Raw genomic sequence first — 24,879 nt, forward strand, 5'->3', positions numbered from 1 at the left:
AAAATATCAACTGGTCGTCAGGCATTGCATTTTATTTAGAGTAAACTCCGATATCAGCATTACAGGCACAACATGCTTCAGGGGTTTTCAATAAGGAAAAACAGTAGTCATTATTCAGTGCAGGAATAAATGTGCGACATAGAGTAGATTGATCCTTTTTTTTTTTTATTAAACCTTGATATGAAATCCATCATATCAAAACATCCTGTTATTTGATTTGTACAAGATTTCAGAAGTTAGCAGAGGTAGACAATCGGCTTAGAATTGTGAGAAGCTCTTTGCAACCCTACAAGCCAATTGTATGGACTATTATGCAATGTATGTGTTATGTCGCAGAGTTTTATGTCCTGTACTTCCTGTGCGTGACGGTGCACACCACACCGCTCTTTGGCCTGAGCGTGCCGGTGTCCAAGATGTCGAAGGTTTGCCCCGGGACCAGGTTGAAATCAAACCTTTGGATAAGTTTGGCCATCACTACTTTAGCCTCCATCTGAAAACAACCACCACAAACCACTGGTTCAAGTCGATTCATTGAAGTCTTTTTTTTAATGTGTTTGGATGAGTCAACTTGGTCGCACCCACCTGAGCAAAGTTCTGTCCCAGGCATGAGCGTGGCCCGAGGGAGAACGGGTAGTAGCAGTAATAAGGCCTTGCAAAGTAGATTAGAGAAAACCAGTTGTCATAAAAGTTTTTTTTTTGTCGACTCTGATTGCCGGTTGGATGATTTACTCAAACATCCCACAGAGGGAAAATGGTGCACTGCTTACTTGGGAGCATCTGGGTGAAATCTGTCTGGATCAAACTTCAGTGGGTCCTTGAAGAATTTGTCCAGTCGTGACGCCACATAGCTGCTGAACTGAAAACCAAAACATAGAAATTGTAGCATTTCTGCAGTTGGTTATTTATTGAAATCATTTATAAAGGCACTTTTTTTCTGGTATATTTAAAGTAAACTATGAAATAACTTTTGCCTCTTTCGCCCTGCAGATTTTGGAAAGTGTCGAGTTGCCTAGCAACAACACAATCACAACAACTTCCGTTGGGTGTCGTTGGCGAAAGTGCAGCGCTATCAGTAAATTTTCAAACAAAGCAGATTTCTCGGTGAATTATTTCAGACATTTTTTTTGGGGGGGGGGGGGGGGGGGGGGTAAGTAAACACAGACATCCGCCACCTGGAACAGGAGTAGCGATCTTATCGGCTCATGTTAGTTTGTGGAGAAGTCAAGTGGACTTTTATTTAGTGGAGTTTTTTGTGTGTGCACGTGGGTTTCTTCTGGGTACACCCTCAACCTCCAATAGAAGATATGCTGCTGCAAGCACAGGAGGGAATCTCTCAACTGAAATTCCATGATTTCTTCTTCATAATAATAATAATAAAAATGTTAAGAACAGAGATGATGAACCCTACAATCAGTGAGATATTTCTTTATGCCAGAACATCATCACAGCTGAGCAGCTACAGTGATTATAAGGCAGGGGTGTCGAACATAAAGTCACTATGAAATCTTCCAGCTGTGAGAAATTCTGACTTACCTGCAATGTATTTATTTGACCACCAGGGGCGCGCTTTTGTCTGTGTTATGTGGTGAATCAGTTCAGGTGATAAGGATTACTACACACAATAAAGATAATTTAGTTATTCTGATCATAATATGAAGTAGTCAACTATATTTTTTGGAGTTCCAGCAACGTGTGACCTAATGTTTTATGCCTTGGAAGATGTAAATAGCGGAAGAATGGTTGTAAAGCACATGTCGAACTGAGGCGTGATATAGTGGAAATAGCAATTCTTTTATCAAATTCCAGAGATAAAATTGTGCTATATGTGGCAGTAAAATGAGTTTCTTCTATAAGGCTTTAAATAACTCTGGTGACCTGCAGATGGTATTATTTCACCCAAAAATGTATCATGAAACAGATTAGACTGAACCCCCTGCTGAAAAGTTCATGCGATTGATTCTGGATGACGTTAATTAGCATTAACTTTTTACCAAGTTGCTAATGTTGATTAGCTTTTTGAGACAAAAATAAAATAAAATCATCGCCTTTCATACGAGACTCACAACATAAGTGAGGCCCGCAGGTATTTTGACGCCATTGATGACCTTTTCTTCCATAACTTCCCGGGATGTTGCTGGAGCCGTCGGGTATAATCTCAGAGTCTCTTTCAGCACCTGGGAAAGATCAGGGGTGAAATTGTCCAGTCGAAAACAAACTAATAGAGCACAACAAAGCAGAAGTTCATCCTGAGTGGAAATTCATGTGCCTGTGTGAGGTAGGTCAGTTTCCCCAGGTCATCATAGCTTAAGTCCTTCTTCATCCCGATGACCTCATCAATCTCATTCTTCAGTCTGGGGGGAAAAAAGAAAGGAAGACTTTAAAAACCTTTTCACTTGTTTACTGGTTTGACCATAGGTTGTAGTGCGCTTGTACATATAACTCTTACTTCTCCATAATGTCAGGGTGGCGTGCAAGCTCCATGATGCAAAAGGACAGCTGATTGGCCGTCGTTTCTTGTCCTGCGACATGAGCAAATTTGAAGAAACAAAATCATCATAACATGCTATGTATGACAATTTAACAATAAGCGACAGAGACAACCCGATGTTCCTCTTTGTTCTGTATCTATTCGTTTCCCGTTTGTTGTGATTGTCTTATACTTCAATTCTCTTTGTGCAGAACTTAAAATGCTGATCCATGCATCGTTTACCTTGCAGTGTTTATCAGAGCAGGAATGGAAACATACCTGCGATGAAAAACGTCACAAAGTTGTCCAACATGATCTCTTCATCCTCCTCAGTTTTGTTTTCCTCTGGAATGAAAACAAAAACAAACAACAAATGTTTAGATGCAAATATACGCTCTATATTCTTTGCTGGAACTTCGTCCACTTGATTCAGTATTTCTTACTCAGTTTATTATATTATTCTCACTGCTATGAAAGCGGAAACCTTTCCTCTGCCTCATCACAGGAATATTCAAATCATGTTCAGATGCATGTGAGCTTCAGGGACCAGAACCTTTTTCAAAGCATTTGATGATTTGAGTGAGGATGTCCTTGGGGACGTCTTCGCCGTTTTGCATGGCGGACCTCCTGTTGTTGATCCACTGGGCTCCGGTTGTGCGCAGCAGGCGGCACGCCTCCCTCACCTCATTAACAAATCGCCAGTTCTTTGGATTCAACTGGAAACGCAGTTAAAAGAATGTAAGAGGACATATAGGAATAAGGTTCAAGGCTAGAAGGGGTGAGTGATCAACGATGAATTAAATGACAATCAATGTTCATGATGCACTCAAAACCGTAAGGAAGGAAGTAAGGAAGGAGGGCTTGACTTTGACATTAAAAAACATAAAATTAGGTAACAGACAAACTGTCCATTCTCAAGGTGAACAACAAAAAGTAGACAAACACAGAAAAGGTTGCACGCCCAGTACAACCAGCTTTAAAATCAAAAGCACCCCAGTTTTATTTCATGTGGTCCCCTCAGACAGACGAATCGTCCACCTGCAGTGAAGTAATAATACCTGAAAGAAAGTGTCTCTGATGTTGAACACCATCCCCTTCAAGCACGCCTCGATGGCTTTTGGAAACGGTAAATTGTTGGACAGGAAGTCTAAATCCATGCCAAAAGCAACCTGAGTGTTAAGGAAAGAGGAAGAACAACACACATACTGACAGTTACACGAAGTCCGACGAGGGCTTCGGCCGGCAGAACAAATGGACAGTGGACCGAGCACCTTGGTAATCACGTCGAGGGTGACACAGTTGACGAGGCTGAGCATTTTGATGTCACGTTTACTATCAGCGCATTCCGAAAGTTTATCCATCAGTTTCTCTGCCGTCTCGTTGAAGGTGCCCATCAGTCCTCTCAAATACCTAAGGATGTAATGGCTCTTTACCACTGAATTCCCAGAACGTACGAACAAAAGCCTCGCAGGAATTCACAAACTGGACAATTGCATAAAGCATAATGGTAAAAAAGAAAACGATTCACACAATATTAAACAGGATTAAAAACGAAGATTAATATTGACTAAGGGGTGAAGATTAAACAGACGCTCTGTTCTGTCTTCTTGTGGTTACTCACAGGCTGCTGAACGCAGGGTCCATGATGCGCCGCTGTTTATACCACAGATCATGATCAATAGCTGTCACCAGGCCGTTCCCTAAGAACCTTGACAAGAGACAGGCGAGAAAAGGAAAAACAAAAAAGGTGAACCACCCAAGACGTCTTCTAATCACATGTGGGGTTTCAAAAAGCTGCTGGGTCTGTCAGATATTCAGCCACTTTAAAAGTGTTGCCAGCCAAAATGTTTACAATTAAAACCAAGTGGTAATAAGTTGGAGAAAGAGCCTCCAAATTTGTGACTAGTCACCCAAATGCCATTACAATGCAGCAATGTAATCACCTCACCTTTGACCAAACATCGTGAAGAGTTTTCTGTGGAGGAAACTATCTTTGAGATACTTTGGGGACATCAGGATTTCCTGAAAATTGAATATGTCAGACACAATTTATTAAGAGGTATGCTTTGGTCCAGATTAAATACTGGGACTCGCTTCCAGGCAGGCACACCCGTGAACTGAACTTTTACACGCTTTTTCTGGCATGTAGATTGCACAAGAGGTGTTCACCTTGGTTGTCTCTGGACAGTAGACACACACGAACACGAAATGGAACAAATTCAGTCTGTAAACTGGCCCGTATGTCTCAGCCCTGTGGATGAAATCAGTTGAAAACACACCCAATACATACTTCCAATATGCACCTGGAACAACATCTACGAAGGTGCAGGGATTAGATATCAGAAAATGTAAATATTTGAAAACATTGGAGTCGATTACTGCTGATTTGACCATTTAATTAACACAAATTACCATTCCAGGAACTTGTCGTGCATATTCCCCCCTCTTTTCATGATTCTCCGAACTGTTAGAGAGTGTCCAAAGAAGAAGCTGTCCCAGAGAAGGAAAAAGAAAACCCAGTTCATGTCAGTGGAATTGTTAACCTGGTTATTGTTTGCGTCGCCCCGCAGGACTTGTTTACCTGTCCTTCGGCGGTCCAGGAATGTGGTCATACTTCATGTGAGAGCGTTTGATCCAGAGGCAGAGGCCGAGAAATGCAACGAAAAGTACGAACAACACATACAGGAGTAGGTTCCAAAGCGCCATTTTGGTCAACTGATTCACCAACCTCGCGACTCTTTTGCACCAGTCCGTTCACATACACTGCGTTGTGTCGAAGTGACACGCCAAGGTGGACTGATCGCACACCCAAACAAACATTTCCGCAATCGGTCGTGGTGACGTTGCGATTAAATTTCATTTCTGCGGGCTGTCGCCACAGCACAGGCTCCATAGCTCAGTGGTTAGAGCACTGGTCTTGTAAACCAGGGGTCGCGAGTTCGATCCTCGCTGGGGCCTGTAAGGTAATACGCTTTTGTCTTTAAAATATTTGTATTTCTTATTATTATTTTGATTTATGTCTGTCAGTTCTTGCACACCGACAGGGAATATAGATTTTCGGGATTCGTGAATTTACAAAACAGCCAAATCGAATTCCAATGAAATGTTCCACTGACTTAGTTTAATCTAATTCTTGTTTGTTTTTAGCAACAACAAAAAAAACATTTATTTGTTCCCTTAGTTTTTAACCATTCTGTTTGAAAAAAAAACCCAACAACCATGAGCTTAATGTGTTTATTTTTTATGTCAATTTATAAAAATAGTGATAATAATGATAATAATGATAATAATAACCTTATTATTATTATTATTATTATTATTATTATTATTATTATTATTATTACTATTATTATTATTACTATTATTATTATTACTATTATTATTATTATTATTATTATTATTATTATTATTATTATTATTATTATTATTATTATTATTATTATTATTACTACTACTACTACTATTATTATTATGGTAAATATCGCCCTCTCGTTAGTCCCTTGCCTTAGATTATTTTAATTGTGGGACATATTCAAATAGTGCTGTAGTCAAAACTGCCTAACCTGAGACTGAGTCAAGACCTTAAGACCAAGACCAATCTGGAGTACTACACCATTAAATTTTTGTTCAGTAAACGTTTTGCAGTGTGACATTTGGACCTGGTAACAAATATGACCTTCAAATAAATCACTTTAAGTTGTAGAGTAGAGATAAATGTCACCTGCAATTGAATCTCGTTCACTCTATATGAACCACAAAAATATTTGGAGGATTTTCAGTCAGAGGTCTGTTTGTCATCAACAAGGTGTTTGGCTGCATTGAATGTTCCTTTTTTGATAAATACAGAAGCTCTTAAAGACATGCTGACTCATCTAGGTACTGTATATGTTGCAAACTTGATTTTTTGTTAATGATTATCTTTACACACCAAAACAGTGCTAAAGTTTATCACAATCCCAAAACTCTATCGAAGGTCGCTGAGTAGAATCATTAACTCCCTTATCCATGACTATATTAGCCTATCACAATCAACCTGATTTACAGTTATACATAACAGGCTGTAAGGAATGTTGTTATCTTGAAGAACTGTTACTAAGAAGTCAGCTTTGGCATATGCTGTGTGAAATCATGTCGATGGAAGTTTTAAGAGATTATAGATCTTTTTAGTTCATCAGCCACACACATATCCATTTGAACTCCAGACAGTGGGTGAACATAGAAGCACTTCACAGATTTCAGCTAATGTCTTTTAAAGAATGTTGGATCACACAACTACTTTTTCATACCTTCCTTGATGCTTCAACCAACTTATTAATGACAGTGGTAATAACAAAAACAATAGCATTGAAATACAAGAAAGAGAATTCTACAAATACACTGGCACAGGTTGTTACTTGATTATGTAACACTGGACTTCATCCCTAGTAAGTTGCATGATAGAAGATCCTTTTATGACATATAGTGGTTTGAATATCTCCATTATTTAGACAGATAGATATCGTACAAAATTAATCAAATCTTTTTTAATGTGTCAGTCAGTTTCTTAATTAAATTTTTTTTTTGTCTGTATTTTCAAATGAAAAATAGTGAAGTGAGATGAATTGTTGTGATCCATTTTTTGGAATGGATTTTTGTCTTTTGAATAAAAAATATGGGAATATAATGATTATGTAAAGCAGGAGTGTCAAACATGGACATGGCATTGGATTTAGAACCAGAAAGTGTCATTGAAATTGTCTTTATGTTGAAATAGTAGCAAATTTTAGGAGCAATTGTTTGGTTTTGAGAAAATACAGACTTTTTATTAACCTATGCTCAGCAACACAACAAAGAAAAACTTTAAAGTTCAATTTTCAGGTTATTATGGCACTATTTTTACCGGTCCAGCCGACTCAAGGTGAAACAAGACATCATGTGGCCTCTGAGCTAAAATTAGTTTAACACCTCTGATTTCGAGGTAAACTTTTTCTTGCGAGGTACAAAATGAGCACTGAAGCTTGAAAGTATCAGCACTCGTCATTTACTTTGAAAACTCATCAAAAGCTAAAGTATAATTGCAGGATATCCACACACAAGTCCCACCCTGTCAGCTTTGCATTAGGAAACACAGACGTCATACTGACATCATAGTCAAGCAGTTCAGAAGAACTTTCTTCGTAGCTTTACACCGTGTCGCCCCTCCAAAAATGAGCAATTGTGCCTCTTTAATGAAGCAGAGTTAGGCCTGTATGATACTCAGTCAGTGCACCTCCCGGCTTCTCATAGTGACGCAGGAGTGAAGTTCTTCCCTCACAACTTTGGAACTTTAAACTTTAATTGTTTATCTTTTATCCGTCAAGTTTCAGCACAGGAGGACATTGGGGATTCCTCTGGAGTTTAAAATAGGATCAACGCTGCCAACGCAGGGGGATGCACACCACACATCAGAATCTGCCGTCTTTTTGGTTCATGCAATTGCACACGTCTTCCAGGAGATGTGGAATAACGAGCGAGTGAGTCAGCAAACCCCCTCGCAAAGGTTGGCCTGTCGCGGCGGTGATGCGGATGGACATTGGGTATCGAATGCAACGCTTATGTTCGCTCGTGTAAACATGCTGGTTGAACATTAAGCGCATTCTCTTGGCGGTGTTAAAACGCCGTGCCCGGGCGAGCACAAAAGTTGCCATGAACTGATTTCTCCTGATGAACTCCTCTCATGATCCCCAGCTGCATGAGCAGGAGGAGCATCCACTTCTATATGATAGTCATCTAGGTGTGAACAGTTGTCCTGCCTAACAGTCTGTAGGTTAATGCAAACCCATGAGCAACGAGAACGATCCATGAGTACTTCCTCCGAGCGTGGGTGGAGATGTACGTATACACAGCATACAGTGATTTGGACATGACTGATCAATGTCTGGAGATTAAAATGCCAGAATGTAAACAAACAGCAATGTACCTCATAGCTCCTCTGATCCATGCCGTCTTTTTTTTTGTTTGTTAGGCCAATTCTAACATCATTATTTTAAACACAACTCATACAAACAAGTTTGTTAAACCAGTCAAATGTTTCCCCAAATTGTCTCTTTCTGCAAAGAAACATGACTTTGTGCTTTTACTTTTCACCCAAAATTTGCAGGGACATTTAAAATTCTGTCTGCCACCGTTTGGTTTTCATTCAGCGGTGCAAAACATAAGGCCAGTGGGCCAAAACAATCAGGCCAAAGCACCAAGGAAATTGTAGAAATTTCAAAGAACATATTGATTTGTTGGGGGGGGATTTTTTTTCTAATTTCTTGAGAGTAGCAGACGCAACATAATGCAGACGCCCAAAAGCCACGCTGTCAGGGGGAGTTTGTAAAAACATGCATGATGCATCAGCTATAGGAGAAGTTTGGGGATATATCAGTGTATTTTGCAGTGAAATAATATTACTTATTAAATTTTTATCCTGTCCTATTTACTCAACTTTCTTTCTCTTTATTGTGTGGAGCAATGATGTAAACAGTTTCCCTCTGAAATTAATCTATTCTATTCTATTCTATTCTATTCTATTCTATAAAATCAGGTACAAAAACAGCTGAAAATGTAATGAAGTGTTCATCATCCTAAATTGTAATTCACAACATAAATGCAAACATCAGATATAGTTTTTGTTCGTGTTTCATAACTACTGAATATATGAAACGTTAAGAAGCTCATTTTAAAGGCCAAACCTGCTTAAATGTGATTTGGTGGAAAAATCACAAAAATGTCTCTTTTGGTCAAAAAGGTTGCAGACTCCTTTTTTATTCTTTTATATTCAAAACCTTGTATTTTGTGACTCTTGTCTATTGCCTAGCGGAACATTTTAAACAATGTTACTCTGCCATACACTGTATATATTATTTTAAATTGCAATCTTGTAAGACAGAAACAGGACGTTCCTTGAAGCATGTGCACTTCTTATTGTGACCATCAGGTGGTGCTCTATCTCAGTTTGTCAGACTTGTGCCTCTTCTTTATTTTAAAGAATCCGTTAAGTGTTAAGTCTTTATGGCATGCCTGCCTGTTGTACATTTAAATCAGTTTATTTTTTTCTTCTTCCCATGATTTCCTTTGGGGAATCAGTGTGATCTGAGAAAAATCCTCAGCTGACCCCAGACACCATGTTTCCTCCCGTCCCTCTGCTATGATCCGGCCCACGTCTCCCTCTTGCTTCATACCTGTACATATTTGTTCACAATAACCCCCGAGCTCGTCTGCATTCTTATCTCAGAAGGAGCGAGCAATCATACGTTTGGTCCGGGACCTTGGCTCGGTGTTCGCGCCGGAGGCGAGGGCCTGTTTGATGTTGTTGTGGCTGGCTGGCTGCCACCTCAGTGCTACTCCATCCACAGGCCCCGCTCATGTCCAAAAGCACTGTTTTGGCCATTCTTCTGATTATATTATCAACGAGGAGAAGCAGGAGGGAGGGGGGGAATAAAAAGAAAAGAAAAAAATGAAGTCTCCCACTGGACAGGAATAAACAAATAGAAGTTTGTAGAGTCTGGTTCATCTCAAGAATGTCAGATATCCAGACTCGTCTGAGGATATTGGTGTCCTGTGTGTTGGGATTATCAGGCTGAATATTGTTATCATGGAATAAAGTCAATATCCTTGATACATGTGAAACATAATGAACACATACAAACATAACTACAGGTTATATTTCTAAGTAGTATTTATTTGAATAATAGACACATTTGAGAACTGAATGGAAACGATTTGATTCTAAAACACACATGAGTCTGACGGGGATTAAAGCTTATATATGACACCTTGCTTACATCAGTCGACGCATCATGACTAAGATAAAGACTTTTATTTCCTATTGGCTGTTAAAAGAATATAACATGTTACTGTCAAATTCATTAGAAAAATTGTTTCTTAACACAAGATTATATGTGCTGCATGTGATCTAAGTCATAAAAATGACTTCTTAAAAGGAGTATACTTCGACCTTAGGCAATGTAGATTCCCACGCCAGGCAGAATCACACCCTGCACATGACCGTGGCCACTTCATTTTCCCACATGAAAAACTTGGTCTATCATGGGAGACCGAGCCATAAATTCGACTGAACTCTGCTGATTACACGGCGGTGTAGTGGTTAGGCCTCCCGTCTCATGGCAAGAGGTTTGTGGGTTTGACTCGGGGCTCTCTGTGTGGAACTCGCATTTTCTCATTGTGCATGTGTGGCTTTCCTCCCACAGTCCAAAAACATGCATGTGAGGTTAATTGGGGACCCCAAATGATATGGAAGTGTGAATATGAGTGTGTGTGGTTGTCATGTGATGGACAGGTGGCAGTTCATCCAGAGGATGAACCCTATTTATTATACTTTTTCCCACGAATGTTGCGTACCCGCCATGTTTAATGTCTGTAACGTATTGTTGACTGCACGCATGTGTGTGTGTGGTTTCAGTACAAACACAAACCAACAGCACCCACTAGTGGCCCAATGTGAAAACTACATCATTTTCAGAAATTCTTCTGTTTCCATCTAAAAGGGCGCCATTTTCAAAACTTTTCCGTAACGAAAAGTGCAAAAGCAATGCGTTTTCAATTGGAACATTGTCGTGTAAACTGGGCTGAAGGTCACCCAGGGTCACCTTACAGACAATAAGAGCGTTATACATCAAGACATCTAAAAGCCCTCTATAGCCTTTAATAAAGATATAAAAATAAGGGGTTAGGGTTGTCTCTCTTGGTTGCCGGCTGCTTTTTCAGATTAGTCTTGTCAATCACATTTGAACAAGGCCTTCCTCTGTGTCAAGCTGTTTGAGGAATGGGATAATTCGAGCTCCAGATAATCCATAAAATCCACCGGCATTCTTCTGGAGGTAGAGCTGCTAAAGCATGTGTATGAGTGCGCTCCTGTGTCGTGTATTAGCTTTCAATTAGCTGTGTGAGTGGCTACTTTTTTTTCTCTTTTTTTAAAAAAATGGTGCTACAGAACCCTCGGCAGTTTCTGGGTGAGCGCGTTTGTTTATGCGGAGCAACCCTCATCACAAGCCGTCGGTCGGAGGGCTGTGGACAAGGCGGCCTGTAACGGGAGCAGCCAGGCACTTGAAGGGCCGCGCTGTTTTGCAGGTCCACCAGCCGCAGTACACCCAGAGGAAATCTCATGTTCCTGCCAGCCTACAAAAGTAAACAGATCTGTAACCACCGAGGGCTGGCACCAGGCCTGGGCCACCAGTACTATAACTGAAGGAACGATTCACAAAACTCACTCACACACACACACACACACACACACACACACACACACACACACACACACACACACACACACACGCTCAAAGACGAAAACGAAGGTGCACAGCGGCAAAGCGAGCCTTTCACAACTTCGCCGGTCTTCTCGCATTCTGCACATAAAGTCGCTCATGCTCCATTGAGAAGAAACGATTTCTGTCAGTTGTGACTTCTGTATAACCGCAGAGCGCTCCCTTTCAGTGACGCCACGCGCAGGCCGTCCCAAAGCTGTGAAGTGAGTTCACCCGTGTTCCTTCTCTCTTCTTGTTTTAAAAACGCATCTGCACGGACAAAAAGTACTGGTTCATTCAATATTTCAGATAACATCTGAGTTACCCCCCCCCCCCCCCCCCCCTTCTTTCCCCTTCTCTCTTCTGTTTTCCCTTTCCCAGCTTTCTCCTCTGTCTACACATCTGCGGTTATTTATCTGTTATTCTGCGGCAGCAATGTGGTCAACATGTGTCTGGCTTCCCTCCACGCAGCGCTGATCTGCAGTCAACATAGGAATCGCTGCAGGACCATCGCGGATCCACCGAGCTCCTGAGCGTTCGCTCCTCGGTGGATATGGGCGGATCAATGGATGTCTGAGGACCCCCCTCGGTGGCGACGAAGGATGTTAAATACCCTGTTTTCTAATTGCGGCCCACTTTTTGAGCGAATGTTCTTTTTCAAATGCACGCCGTTGTGTTTTCATCACACTCCTCTTGGGTCAATGGGAACAAAGACAGACATTATGACCCAGTGGAATTAGAGTATTGGAGAGGCAGTGTTTGGATTGCCTAAGCTTATGGATTTGCATTACCCCGACCTTTGAACTTTTAATCTCAATGTATTTAATCCCCTGGAAAGAGTATAGCCTCAGACAACATTATGGTTGGTGTAGATCAACCTAGAAACCACAGTGGGGATGGATGACGGTGACGGAGGCTGTTAGTTGCAACGTGCAGGAGCTCAGGAGGTCAGACGCATGTTTCAGGGAGAATATTGAGTGGAAACATTTTGCTTAGATTTTCTGCTGCCATCCCACTTTTGTCCTTCGGCGAAACCCCCGAAAACATTCGTCCCAAACCACAACTGAAAGTCAAATTCATCAAAGAACGTGTCGCTCTCCTGAATCACCGCAGGAATGCCTGCAACACGTTCCGCGAGTGCCGAAGCGGCTGAGCCGAGCCGCCGCCGATTGTTTACGAGTTGCAGAAAATGTTAGTGTGACTTTTGACTTGCGGGCGCTGAGCGGAACTTATGAGTAAAACCAGAGTTAGAATTGAGAACACACACACACACACGTCAAACGGAGTAAACTGACGGCAGCGTTTGATGTCGCCGGTTCAAACTGCGAGCACGCTCTCTGCGAACATGTGCCGCAGGGAGAAATCATCCGTGATACCTAATTGAATCCTGTCAACGCTCAGGTTCAGGGCCTGTTCAACGTGGACATGGTAATTTAGGAGCTTTTTAAAATATATGTGTTTATATATACGTAGCATTCTCATTATTTCTCATCAGGGCAAAGGCTAAGTGGTATTAGTAAACAATGGAGCTTTCCAGCTTCCATCAGCCCTGGTTTAGTGGACCGAACTCACCACATAATGCACAGACCTTCCTTTGATCGCTGAAGCTTTTTGCAAGAGAGTAAACATTGGAGGAATACTTTGACGCTTGGGAAAATGGAGATTGAGGCTTCTCTGTTACACTGCAAAGTTTCATTCCTACCAAATGTTTTTGGGAATTTTTTTTTTTCAATTCTTTAAAAGAAAATGCAAATCAAACAAGTATTTAGGATACTAATCTAAACACAACTGTGCCTTAGACACTACAGATTGGGTGCAGATTGTCTTGGAATAACTAATGTTATTCGCTATGATGCATTCAGCTTGCAGGACTGGTCTCTGCAGTTGCACACATCGGTTTTCTCCAAAGGTTTTTGGGCGTAGGCCAAATCAAAAAACATTTCCATCAGTTCATATGTGTTTGCACTGCTTTGTGCTTTTGTCCTGGAAAAACTTTATTCACCTCACGGCTAACCTGCTTACTTAAGATACTTTAATAATCTCATCTGGTACAATCAATATGTCTACTTTGTACTTTAGTTCTAGAACAGTTCTATAAAGCAGCTTGATTGCATCTTTCTAAATTTCAAGTTCAGTAAATAAGACGCACTAACACGAAAGACTAATTTCATGAGGAAACAATTTCTCGCTCTGCTAACCAAAGTGCTAGACACAACCAATATTGTCAGAACCGCCTATAACATGGAAAAAGTGACCATTTTAAAAGTAATAAAGCCAATAATAGCAGTGATTTTTCATTTTATTCAGGATCAGTGACACTCTGAACACCAGTTCATTTGCATTCATTTTTTGTAAAGTAATGTAAAAACTGTATTTATATTTGGTGCCGTTAATCAGTCTGAGCTACTTTGTCAACCGATTGTCCAAAAATGTTAAGCTCAGCTGTGGTTTTCGACCTTTTTGCCCCAGAAACCAATCAGATTGACTCCTAAAAAAATACTATGGACCACCTCTCTGTGAAGGGAATAGGGTGAAAGAGCCTCCAAAATATAATTGATGTGAAGTTTTTCAAGTTTGCTCAAAAGTTTAGAAAGTGTAAAAACACCCGAAACACTCCGTTAAAGCCAAGTTATAAAGACAGTTTAAGAGATTTTGGCCGGCTGAGATCAGCCAAAATGATTTGTCAACTATTATCTTTCCACATCTTCACTATCTATCCTGTGACACTTTGACATTTTCAGAAAAGAGGTGTAGAAATGTACAGAGTATAACCCTCAGTTGGTCGAGCCTTTTGCTCCTCAGCAGGTCGGCCTCATGCATGTTTCAGACGTCTCTCTGCTCAAACACACCTGATTCTCATGAATGATCTCACTACAGCAGCGAAACGTCCAAAACATTCACCCCCGCGGATGCCAAACGCCAGAGAACCGAAGAACATTGACCTCCGCGGTCGAAAAACAAGCAACACATGAGAAGATGATGAATGCAAAGTTTTTATATATATATATTTCTTCAGAATAATTGCAACAACATATCATTTAACACTGCAGTACAACACACAATAAAACATAGACACCTGCTGTTTCCGTATGAAGTGACAAGAGGTTTCCCTTTTGTTCATGGGTGCCTTCGTTTGTCGCAGTTCGATTAGTGCACCATGTTGAGTATAGAGTCATTTCAAAGCTTCAGCAAACTTAAAAAACAGACAAATAAATACTGTACAACACCATATATGTAATGCTAGATTCAGAAATCACGAGAAAAAAAAAAAGGTCATGCTTTCCTCCACTGGACGCCTCAATGTCTTCACACCTTCATCATAACAATGCAGCATTTCTGGGGAGCTTCCCTTCACAAGAACACTTATCAATAACAAACAGCGAAAATTAAAGTGCCTTCCTTTAAAAATTGGTGAATCCAAAATGCAAATGCATGTTCGCATCGATGCATCTGGTGGGAGAATTCCTGGAAAAAAAAAAAAAAAACTTGGTATGGAGGAGCAAACACTATGGATAGAAAGGACAAGTTCCTGGAGCTTTTTCCGGTCATGTTAGCGATATGCTGCCGGGTATGTGATGTGCAGAGTATCCTGTGTCAGCTAGAGTCTCGGGGATGTCCTTTCCATCCAATCAAGTTAAAAGACCCCCCTAAATATAGCTTGAAATCCCTCAGCCTCAGCAGCTACAATTCGGTTATGAAGGTTGGAACAGCTTTTTGAAACTGAGCATAATCATAATAACTTCATCAATTCCAATCTGGATCTCAACCCCCTACCCAGTAATCCTAACTCCAATTCCATCTATACAAGATCCAATAGTGCTCCACTGTCGAGGTAAATGAACAATTTGTTTGTCATGGTCCGTTAGTCCCCCTGAGAACATTGTAGAGACACGTCTGTCTAATCACTGTAGTTCCTCCTCGGAGGCTGGATTTCCACAGGCACCAACAGTCGGATTCTTTCTCTAATCTCTTTGGCACCCAGATCATATGTTTTCCTGGCTGTGACACCTAAAATTAATCTGTGTGACGAAACATTGCCAGTTTTGTGCAATTGCTGCCCGAAGGCTATTCTCATAACTCGAACTTGCGAGCTCAGAATTGGCAATGAGACGTTTCAGATCCTTCGGCTTGGCTCTCTGCTCCAGCTCCCAAATTGCAAAGTGATTCTGAATTGTTTGGTAACTCTGAAGACGTACTAAACCGTACGGTACTGTGAATGCATTGTGTTTGGATCTAATAGCATCCTGTTCCCCTCCAATCTAAAGGACTTTGTGTTGTAGCAGCATAGTTAGGATATTCATCTGTTGGACTCTGCCCAAAACAATACCGTCCGGTATCTATGTTGTATCATACTGGTCGACATCATACCGACGCATTCAGGAAAGTGGATGAAAAGAAAGAGCTTGATGTCTCGGCAGATGTGTAAGAGGTTAAGAATCAGTGGGACACCGGAATTTGATTTTAACTCGAGATAACCAGTGTTCACCTTAATGCCTAAACTCCTAGTCACAACTGTAACCTTCCTCTTTGTCATTGATGAGTGAGTGATGACTGATACTTAATGTAGAACAAGTGTTTTATGACTTTTAAGGTGGGCTGTCTCCTCTCGAATTAGGAACTTTCCCCTCTGACACTCCCGAGTGACGATGTACTTTTGGCAGAGGTCCCTCAGTACTCCCTGGCCTCCTCCAGTTCGTTCATAAACACGTCCTCGTGGGGGTTTTCCGGGCAGCTCAACCCGTTATTGGGCGGCCGCACCGCGTGGAAGCGACTCCAGTCCCCCTTGCACAGGATCCATGGCAACACGTCCACCTTGAAGTGCAGCTCGGGCGAGAACTCCGTGCTGATCAGGTTAGGCGTTCCCGCGCCTTTCCCCCGCGTGATCAGCCGCCCGCGGTCGTCATAGCAACAGTGCTGAGCCGCCAGAGTTGACGAGTCGCCAGAGAGCGCCGACCGGATGCAGCTGCGCGCCGACGGCTTGTAGATGTCCAGGCGCTCCTTGGGGCCGCTGGCGTCGCGCCAGCGGAACGGCCGGCCGTGAACCTCATCGTACACGCTGACCACCGTGTACGAAACATCCGACGGGTACGAGCAGGGGCAGTTGGGCAACTCAGACAGAACCTGGTGGAGGTACCGCTGTAGGAAGTCACTCTTGCAGTTGAGCCATTTCTCACAGCTGTCCACATCTGTTGGAAAAATGACGGGCAATACTGCGTCAAGTCTGAATCCATTTTAAAAAGAGATTTATTAAACTCTGACTCAAAATACTTGCCTGTGCCAAATGGCTCTGTGCCATTCTCCATCTCAAACGGGAAAGGCTCCACCACAGTGTTGGTGTCACCTAGAAGGAGGAGAGAGGAAGATCATTTCAAATCAGAATAAAAATAGCTCACATGACTGGAGCTTCTGAACCATGAAACTGAGAAAGGACCTTACCAGGACAAGGCTCCAGGTCACATTTAGAGGCTTCTGTCAGGGTGCAGGAGTAACCACAGGACTTGGTCCTCTTTCTCTCGCCGTGTCCACATGTAACAGAGCAGGGAGACCAGGCGGTCCACTCGTCTGTGTCTTTATCTGTCGGAGAGAAAACTGATTAAAAACTAATTCCTGTAATGCATGGAACAATTACAACCCCTTAAAGCATACTGGAAATAAAGCTAATCGGGATTCTTACAACACATGCCTTGTGAAGTTTAATAAAACGAGCCTCAAAATGATTATTTTGGACTCAGGTGAAGATTAAAACAGCTACCTGTAGTGTATCCAACATGCTCATAAGAAGCAGCTTCCAAGTGAAAAACTCCTGTAAAAACTTTGTTGACATAGACTCTAGTCTGTATTTCAACAGTCAACCGTTCCAAAATAGTGCTTCAAAGTTTTTCTCAGAGGCTCAGTCCATACAAATGACAATTTTCTCCTGGGCTAACCTTTCCCATGCGAGCCCGTGTCCTTTTTAAGAAAGCTCCAGTAAAATTAGAGAGGGAAGCTGTGCTGCGGCTGTCCGCCTCCGCACCACGTTTCCTTGTGGTGTTAATAACACTGAAAACAAGTCATTCATGATTAAAGGCGAGGTGGGTGCAGAAATACCAGCCTGGGTGTAGCGAGCACCCAATTTTACTTTGCGGGGGCAGCCAGCTCGCCATGTGGCCATACAGGAATGAGGTCTCAGGAGAGTCTTAATTACAGAAGGAGCTAAGGCAGACATCCTAGATTTATGTTCACAGAGCCTTTAGATGTGACCACTTAATAAGACATTGTTGCCCTTTGCTGGCTCATCTATGCACACAACAGTCAAAGAGATAGAGTCTATACACACAGGATAAAGAAGAGTGGGAAAGAGCCGGACTGAAGAGTAATTCAAGACACTTGTTACCACTTTAGATGAGTATTGGTCTATAGTTGGCCTCACAAGGAAGGATTCTCACTCACTCCTCATTCATTGGGTGCATCCCAACAATTTTTTTTTTCGTACTTATTATTTACTATTTTTACCACTGAATAAGTTGTCTGTGCAAGCTGAGACACAACACAAGTTATGCACAGGCCTTCGAGCCTCGCTACATTCTTGCACTCGCTCAAAAGACTGTGCCGCAGAGGGCAGTGAGGGCCGCCAGGGTCTGGTCGGGAGGGTGGGAGGGGTGGGGGCGGTTGGGGGGGCCCTAGGGGTCCTGGGGAAGGATGAAAGGGTTTGGCCAAATGGCCCCTGTCATTCCGTGTTCCCAATCTGCCCTCTAATTGTCCACAAGCAGAAGGCTGTTTTGTCCCAGGGAACAGTGCCGGCCTCACGCTGCCATTAGCGAGCGCATCGGAGCCATCTTCAAACGGCAGGCCTCTGCGACCAGCACGACCAGTGTCGACTTCAAAGTGCCCGTGAACCACAATGTCCTCACGGTCGAGTGCTCATGCTGCCTGGCATGCTGGCATCGTTTGGTTCTCTGTGACTGTCGGGGCAGTTATCATGCAGTCTTTCCCATATAAGTTCTCTCCCTGCCTCTGTATCCAGAAAATTCCTTTACCTTTATGTTTTTTTTTTTGTTTGTTTTTTTTCAAGCGAAAATTCTTGAAAAAGATTTCATCTATTACCTGATTCGGTCCTAACAACGGACGGAGCTGTGTTTCTGTGGTGCCATGAGGCGACACCATGCGTACGGCTTGGCAAAACTTACCATAGTAGCTCTGCATTGGATCCCAGCCTTCGTTCCAACGAGTGTCCCAGTCTCCGCCCACTCCGCTGGGTAAGGGCTCCTCGCTGCCGTAATCAGAGTAATCTTCCTCTTCCTCTTCCTCGCCAGTGTCCTCCACACCAGACCGGCTGTTGCTGTCCTCGCTGGAATCAGCATCGGTGTAACTCCAGAAAAGGGGCCAGAAAATCTTCTTGCCTCCGAGCCAGTCGACTGTGGAGGAAGGGGAGGAGGAAGAAGAGGGAAGCCAGTCTTTCTCCTTGGCCAGTTCCATCTCTACTTCCATCTGAGGGTCGTCAACCACTTCGATGGTCACCTATGTGAAGCAAAGGAGGCACTCAGTCACTTTAAACCAGCTTGTCTTCTATGACAATGGCTTGTAACAACTGGGCCGCACAGGTCGGCTGTGTTAAATCTGCTTTTGTAGTTAAATGCGATCAGAAATAAGTAAGGCGCCACAAAATTCTTTCCCCGGCTTTAGTGCTTCACTTACAAGCTCCTCTCAAGAAATCAACCATGTCAAATCCTTGGAAGAGTGTTTTAGTAAGTGAACCCGTTTCCTGGATCTCAGTCAGTCAGAATATGAGCATGAGCGTACAGCCAACCAAGCGAACCTCTCAGGGAGAGAATGTGAACCTTTATTCTGGATAACTACCTCTCATTACCTCAACATGACTCATCCTAGATGCTACACGTCTTCCAAGGACCCGGTTTAGCTGATGTGAAGACCAGGCGCGAGTAGGACAGCAGAGGAACGCTGTGTTTCTGTAGCTGTCGTCAAATTTATTTCATCCATCTCTGAATCCTGTTGTGTGCCTCAGTTGATTATAGTTCACTGTATACTTGTATATGATCAAGAGAATGCATCAGAAATTTACTCAAATGTACACAGACAGACTGATTACCCCGACAAAGGTAAATGCCTGGATATAAGTTCCATTTTCAATTAAATTCAGATGAAGAGAAGTTTAAAAAAACAACTCCTGATTACATTGCAGTTATTAGGTTTAATATAGTTGTTACAGGATGACACGGCTGTTCTTTCCCAGATAAGATCGAGCAATTGTTGATTTTGCTTCACACTAAATACCTAAATCAGTGACAGACATAACTGAAAAGACCTTGTTATCTATTGGTTCAGTAATTGGACATTTCCTGTTTGTTATCCGACACACAGCAAGGCTCTAACCTCACCTGTATGTTCGGGTTCTGTGAGTTAATGTCAGCATTGGCCAAGTCGGGGAAGTTCTTCAGATCCAGGATGAAGGGTTTGGTCTCCTCCTCGGGCTCGGGCTGCGGGAGAACACCAACGGAGCGATGCTGGGGGTGAGACCACCTCCTCTGGTGGCTGTGGGGCTCCGGCAGTAGACTCTGAACCTGGTTTTGATGCTCCATGGCTTCGGGGACATACTGGACGCCGCCGCCATGAGCTGGGTGGCCGTGAGCCTGATGGAAAGTGCAGATAAAAGTACGAGTTCAACTGTTTATCTCAGCCACAAATTATCTGGTGGAGCAATTTTAGAGACTAAACAACAAAAGGAAAGCTGTGGACGGAGAAAGCTGAAATGCTTTATTCCTGTGTGTGACTGTGCAGATGCTGCTGAGAGAAATGTGAAAAAAATAAAGCGACTGAGACAACTTGCACACATTTGGAAAGCCAGTGCCTTCTGCAAGGTGAATGACAAAAAAAAAAAAAACATCTATCATTTATCGTGGCTTATTGAGGAGTCTAAAACAGTTAGCGCTCTGTTTTCAGGAAGTAATCGTGATACCGTCCACCACTTCACAGCTTGGTCAGCAATTCCAAAAAGCCCCCGAGGCATCCAACTAACCAGCCAAGTGACCAACCAGCCTTCGTTTCATTTTCCTTTTTTTTTTTTTTTTTCCCACAACAGTCATGGCATCCAGGCCGTGGACAAAGAGAGTCCTGTGCCAGAGAGATCCTCTTTTAGCTTTAATGAGAGGGCCTGGGAGGCGTGGGACCCCTGTGTCGATGGAAGCGTGTCTGAACCTGCTGTGCTGCTGCCGGCGCCGCCGCCAGTAGGGCCACCTCTTAATTTGACCCTTCAGGTTTTACAGTTACACTGGAAGGGGGCCGGCAGAATGAAACAATGATCTCTCAAAATAATGGACATTGGTGGGGACATTGAATATGTGCCTTTTGGCTGGAATCTGCATGGTCTGATTCTTTATGAGGCCCACTTTTTTTTTCTAATAAGGTACCTGTCCCTTTCATGAACCAAACACCACTCTAATGATCTATTGTCCACCATTCACTTATGCCTGTAACATCTTTAATACATCAAATGGTCCCAAACGTATGATTGGGGAGGATTTAGCGGTTGGATTTGAGCCAGTTTGTGGTCTCCTCAGCAAAACAGTGGCAGTCGGGTGGGGGGGTTAAAGAGGAGAAGAAATGTCTGAATTAATGACCAGTCGGTTGAGGATTTATGGTTATGGCCTCTCGAACAGGGCGTACCTTTCACTGACTGCCGGTGATTGTCCGATAAAGAACTTATGTGGTTGGTCAAATCCTAGAATGTGAACACTTAAAGCCTGTTTACAGGGGGGGGCTTTTCTATGATGGATGAAGTCGACCCTCTGCTTCCATATCGGGGAACTGGAGACATCCTGGCCAGAGCGTGGCAATTGTCATACTTCTTTAGCGGAGACGATAATCTCCAGATTAATCATCGAAGACAGCAAACCCAATAATGATAAATCATTATAATGACCTAAAACAGCCATCATGGCTGTCTGATTGAATTTAGCCTGCGTGTGACGCCGTCAGATCCGGCACGCTCGCCGAACGCAGCAACCTCGCGCAGACACAAGAAAAAGATTACGTCCAAAGTCCATGAGAGAGGCCACATACTTTCACACCCTCCTCATCTCGTCTTGTGCAACATCTGGATCCTGTATTCTTTAGCTCTGTATATCACCCCCCCTCCTCTTGGTAGTGTGGGGCTCTTCTGATCAAAGGCCCGATGGCCGATGGCATGCATTGTGTTTAACACTGAGACGACGCAGCGAGGTGCCTTGGTCTGATCGGTATCTACCACTCCGTCAGTTTTTGGCGAAGCATTGTCTTCCGCTTATCAAATGACTGAAAAGAACAGATTTATGTTTGGCTACCGTTACTGCTGCTGCCAATGACGAGGAGGAGGATGATGATGATGATGATGATGATGATGATGATGACACACATTCAGCCTCGGGAGAGGAGGTCGGTAGACTCGATGGGGGTAGTGGGGGCCGAGGTGAGGGGTAGGGACAAGATCCGGTGGGGTTGGGGGGGCAGGCTGGGAAGGCATGCAGTGTGGCAGGCCTGATTTATGCGCTCGCGGATATCAAAGGGCCCTGCACTTGGCCGTTTCCAAACCATTACAGAAGAACAATAAACCATGGACGCTCTTTGATCGGCATCTTTTTTCGCAAAATAGAAACGGCACTACAAATGCATGCCTGGCGGTATCGGGGTGAGGTGGTAGAGTTTGGGGTGGGTAGAGGAGGTAACAAAGCAGCAAGAGGGAAAGCAGGTCCCGAAAACTTGGAAAAGAGGCCGCTTTGAACACAACCCTCCTGCTTCTCTCTCTCTCTCTCTCTCTCTCTTGTTCGCCAAGATATGGGGGTAAGGCCAAAAAACAGGAAATTCCACATTAACACAGAAAAGAGCCAACGTAAACAATCACATGAATGACACTTGACCTGGGCTCCGGCATGAGGGATGGCGAAGGCTTGCCTTATTCTGGTTACATAAGCATCTCGTTACTGGGCACCCACCCCACAAAGCCCCCCACCCTTCTGTCTTCCTCTGCTAATCTCCCCTCTTCATCCACCACTTACGGAACACACCCAGCAGGTTAGAAGACTGCTGTCTTCTGATGAATGAAGACTTGCAGACATCAGTGAGACTTGTTCTCTTCGCTGATGATTCCCTTCTTCTCTCCCTCCTTTTTCCTCTCTCTCTCTCTCTCTTTTGCTTTGACATCAATCAGACAGATGATGAGAGAGAGAGAGAGAGAGAGAGAGAGAGAGAGAGAGAGAGAGAGTCCCAATAGGACATTCATGGGAGGCCACACAAGAAGGAGAGTTCAAAGGCTAAAAAGATTGAACCCTGACACAAACACACACAAACAGACTTTGATATCCAAATATGTCCGTGTGTAACACAAACATTTCCCTGGGCACACCACACACTGCACAGCGTGAGTGTGTGTGTGTGTGCTTGCAGGGAGTTTGGATTTATGATAGCAGGGTGTATGCACAGGGATGGCAAACCTTACTATACAAGGAGAGAGAGGCGAGACAAAAGAAAGCCACACGCAGTGGACTTTCTGTCATTTTTTGAGTAATTTCAGTCGCTTGATGAGCGAGAGGCAGTTAAATCATTTTAGAACGTATTCTATTCAACCTCACTGAGATTTAAATGAACAATTGTTTGCGGTCTTGTGTTGTGATAATCCCTCACTCAACAAAACGTCATTATTCCTCTCGGTGAAGAAATAAGACGTGCCTGATATTTTAAGGAAAGAGATCAGACCAGATCTTTCTAGCTGGTATAATGGTATGTTTTGTAACTCTGGGCACAGTTCCACTTGTACTTGGTCCTCTCTGTGAACTCTAAGGATCAATAAGAGTTACTCTGGAGCTGCTTTCCTTCACCTTACCATCCTGCTGTGAAGTTTTCAGGGCAGCTTCTCTGTTACATCAATATATACCTGATGTTTTCCAAAGATATTGAATTATTCAAGGTAGTAGCAAAGAAAGAGAACCCCATGATTACTCCTGCAGATGAATCCGTTTTTCTAATGTAATTACATACAAATTTGTTCTTTTCACAGCATCAGATGGAAGTAAAACCCACATTAAATCCTTCAATTAAGGGAATCTGTTGTAATTCTTCTCTTTAAGGATGAGTTTCTTTCCTAAAGCCATCAAACAACACTTATTAGCTTAAACGTGCTTAATTTTAGTCCTCTGTATTTACAATGACGACAATAGTGACGACAATTGCGCATTTATGGGAAAACAATGAGCTAAACTGTTTTGGACATTTTAATAGAGCTTTTTTTTATAATACATGTTGGAATAAAGTTGCAGTATTAAACAAAGAGGGATACACCAGAAAGAAAAGCATTATCTAACGTCCATAAAATGCAGTTTTGTGAGGAGCAGGTGTGGTTTTAATAAGGTTTCCAAAATTGTTGCTTAACGTCTTGAGTTAAAAAAATAAAAAAATAAAAACAGCAATCATAGTGACATCTACATGTATCTAAAACTTACTTTATGGGGAATATTCTTGCGTTTAGTTGGAAATCCTGTCCCCAAACTGAGCAGAAGTATGGACCAGAGCACGAGCAGCATCTGAAATCTCCGCGCGACCTCCTGACGCATCTTCAAAACTTCGCGTAAAGTCAAAAAGAAAGAAAGAAAGAAAAAAAGTACTTTTCTCTGGATTAACTCTTTTATCTTTTTCCTATCGATCTCTCCGGTTCCTCTCCACCTCTTGACTCGGGGGGTGGGGGGGTGGGGGGTAGGGGGGTCAGATGAAGCTTCGGCCTCGTCCGCGTGGAAAGCGTCGCGCGTTATGAAGATGCGCACCAGCGTCCCGAGGTGTCCCGCGCGCTCTCCATGAAGTCTGGCACCAGCGCGGCGCGCAGCGAAAAAACTGTCAGTCAGTCCAAACGAACGAGCAGCCGGGCCCGAGGGGGGGAGAACGCGTTTTTTAAAGCTCCCCGTCCGCACCGCCGCCCGCTTATTCAGCTACTTTACACCGTGACTCACTCGCCGTGGGTGGGTGGCTGTTTTCTTCCAATACATTGACATCTGGAGTTCATAGCGCGCTGTGCGTTTTACCGGCGATCTGTTTGTTGCGTTAATCCATTATCCAGCTTAAGTTCACCCACCGGTTCTAGGAGGACGCGTGTATATGTGTGTGTGTGTGTTTGTAAGGCATTGAGAG

At 43.0% G+C, this 24,879-nt stretch overlaps 2 protein-coding genes across 3 annotated transcripts; both read right to left on the reverse strand.

Moving 5' to 3' along the window:
• Window positions 1–12: 12 nt before the first annotated feature.
• Window positions 13–5,317, reverse strand: LOC308126522 (cholesterol 24-hydroxylase-like). Of its 2 annotated transcripts, none has more exons than XM_080491010.1 (15): window positions 5,049–5,317; window positions 4,880–4,957; window positions 4,637–4,718; window positions 4,416–4,489; window positions 4,089–4,175; window positions 3,739–3,877; window positions 3,526–3,636; window positions 3,021–3,183; window positions 2,747–2,812; window positions 2,447–2,519; window positions 2,267–2,351; window positions 2,064–2,174; window positions 768–856; window positions 583–649; window positions 13–490 (listed from the first exon to the last, which is right to left on the reverse strand). In XM_080491010.1, exons 1-15 carry the CDS (start codon window positions 5,171–5,173, stop codon window positions 341–343), a joined length of 1,500 nt encoding a protein of 499 aa, XP_080347136.1. In that variant the 5' UTR covers window positions 5,174–5,317; the 3' UTR covers window positions 13–340. The 2 variants fall into 2 exon arrangements, 1 of the variants encoding a protein (XP_080347136.1); XR_013936449.1 differs by having other exon boundaries at window positions 16–490; window positions 768–851.
• A 10,784-nt stretch (window positions 5,318–16,101) lies between these two features.
• ism2b (isthmin 2b) lies at window positions 16,102–24,311 on the reverse strand (the record flags this gene model as incomplete). Its single annotated transcript, XM_080490246.1, has 6 exons — window positions 16,102–16,919; window positions 17,006–17,074; window positions 17,170–17,307; window positions 18,900–19,230; window positions 20,109–20,360; window positions 24,201–24,311. The coding sequence occupies 6 exons, from the start codon at window positions 24,309–24,311 to the stop codon at window positions 16,402–16,404; spliced, it is 1,419 nt and encodes a 472-aa protein (XP_080346372.1). The 3' UTR covers window positions 16,102–16,401.
• Window positions 24,312–24,879: the final 568 nt, after the last annotated feature.

The sequence above is a fragment of the Lipophrys pholis genome, assembly GCF_963383615.2.
Source record: "Lipophrys pholis genome assembly, chromosome: 21".
Lineage (NCBI taxonomy): Eukaryota > Metazoa > Chordata > Actinopteri > Blenniiformes > Blenniidae > Lipophrys > Lipophrys pholis.

What these genes read in the sequence shown, in the direction of transcription:
- LOC308126522 (XM_080491010.1), bottom strand. Translation starts at nt 5,173, where the DNA reads ATGGCGCTTTGGAACCTACTCCTGTATGTGTTGTTCGTACTTTTCGTT. An exon ending in CACGACAAGTTCCTGGAATG is followed by an intron (nt 4,719 to 4,879) that starts GTAATTTGTGTT and finishes TTTCATCCACAG; the next exon opens with GGCTGAGACATACGGGCCAG. An exon ending in TTTCACCCAGATGCTCCCAA is followed by an intron (nt 650 to 767) that starts GTAAGCAGTGCA and finishes CTACTTTGCAAG; the next exon opens with GCCTTATTACTGCTACTACC.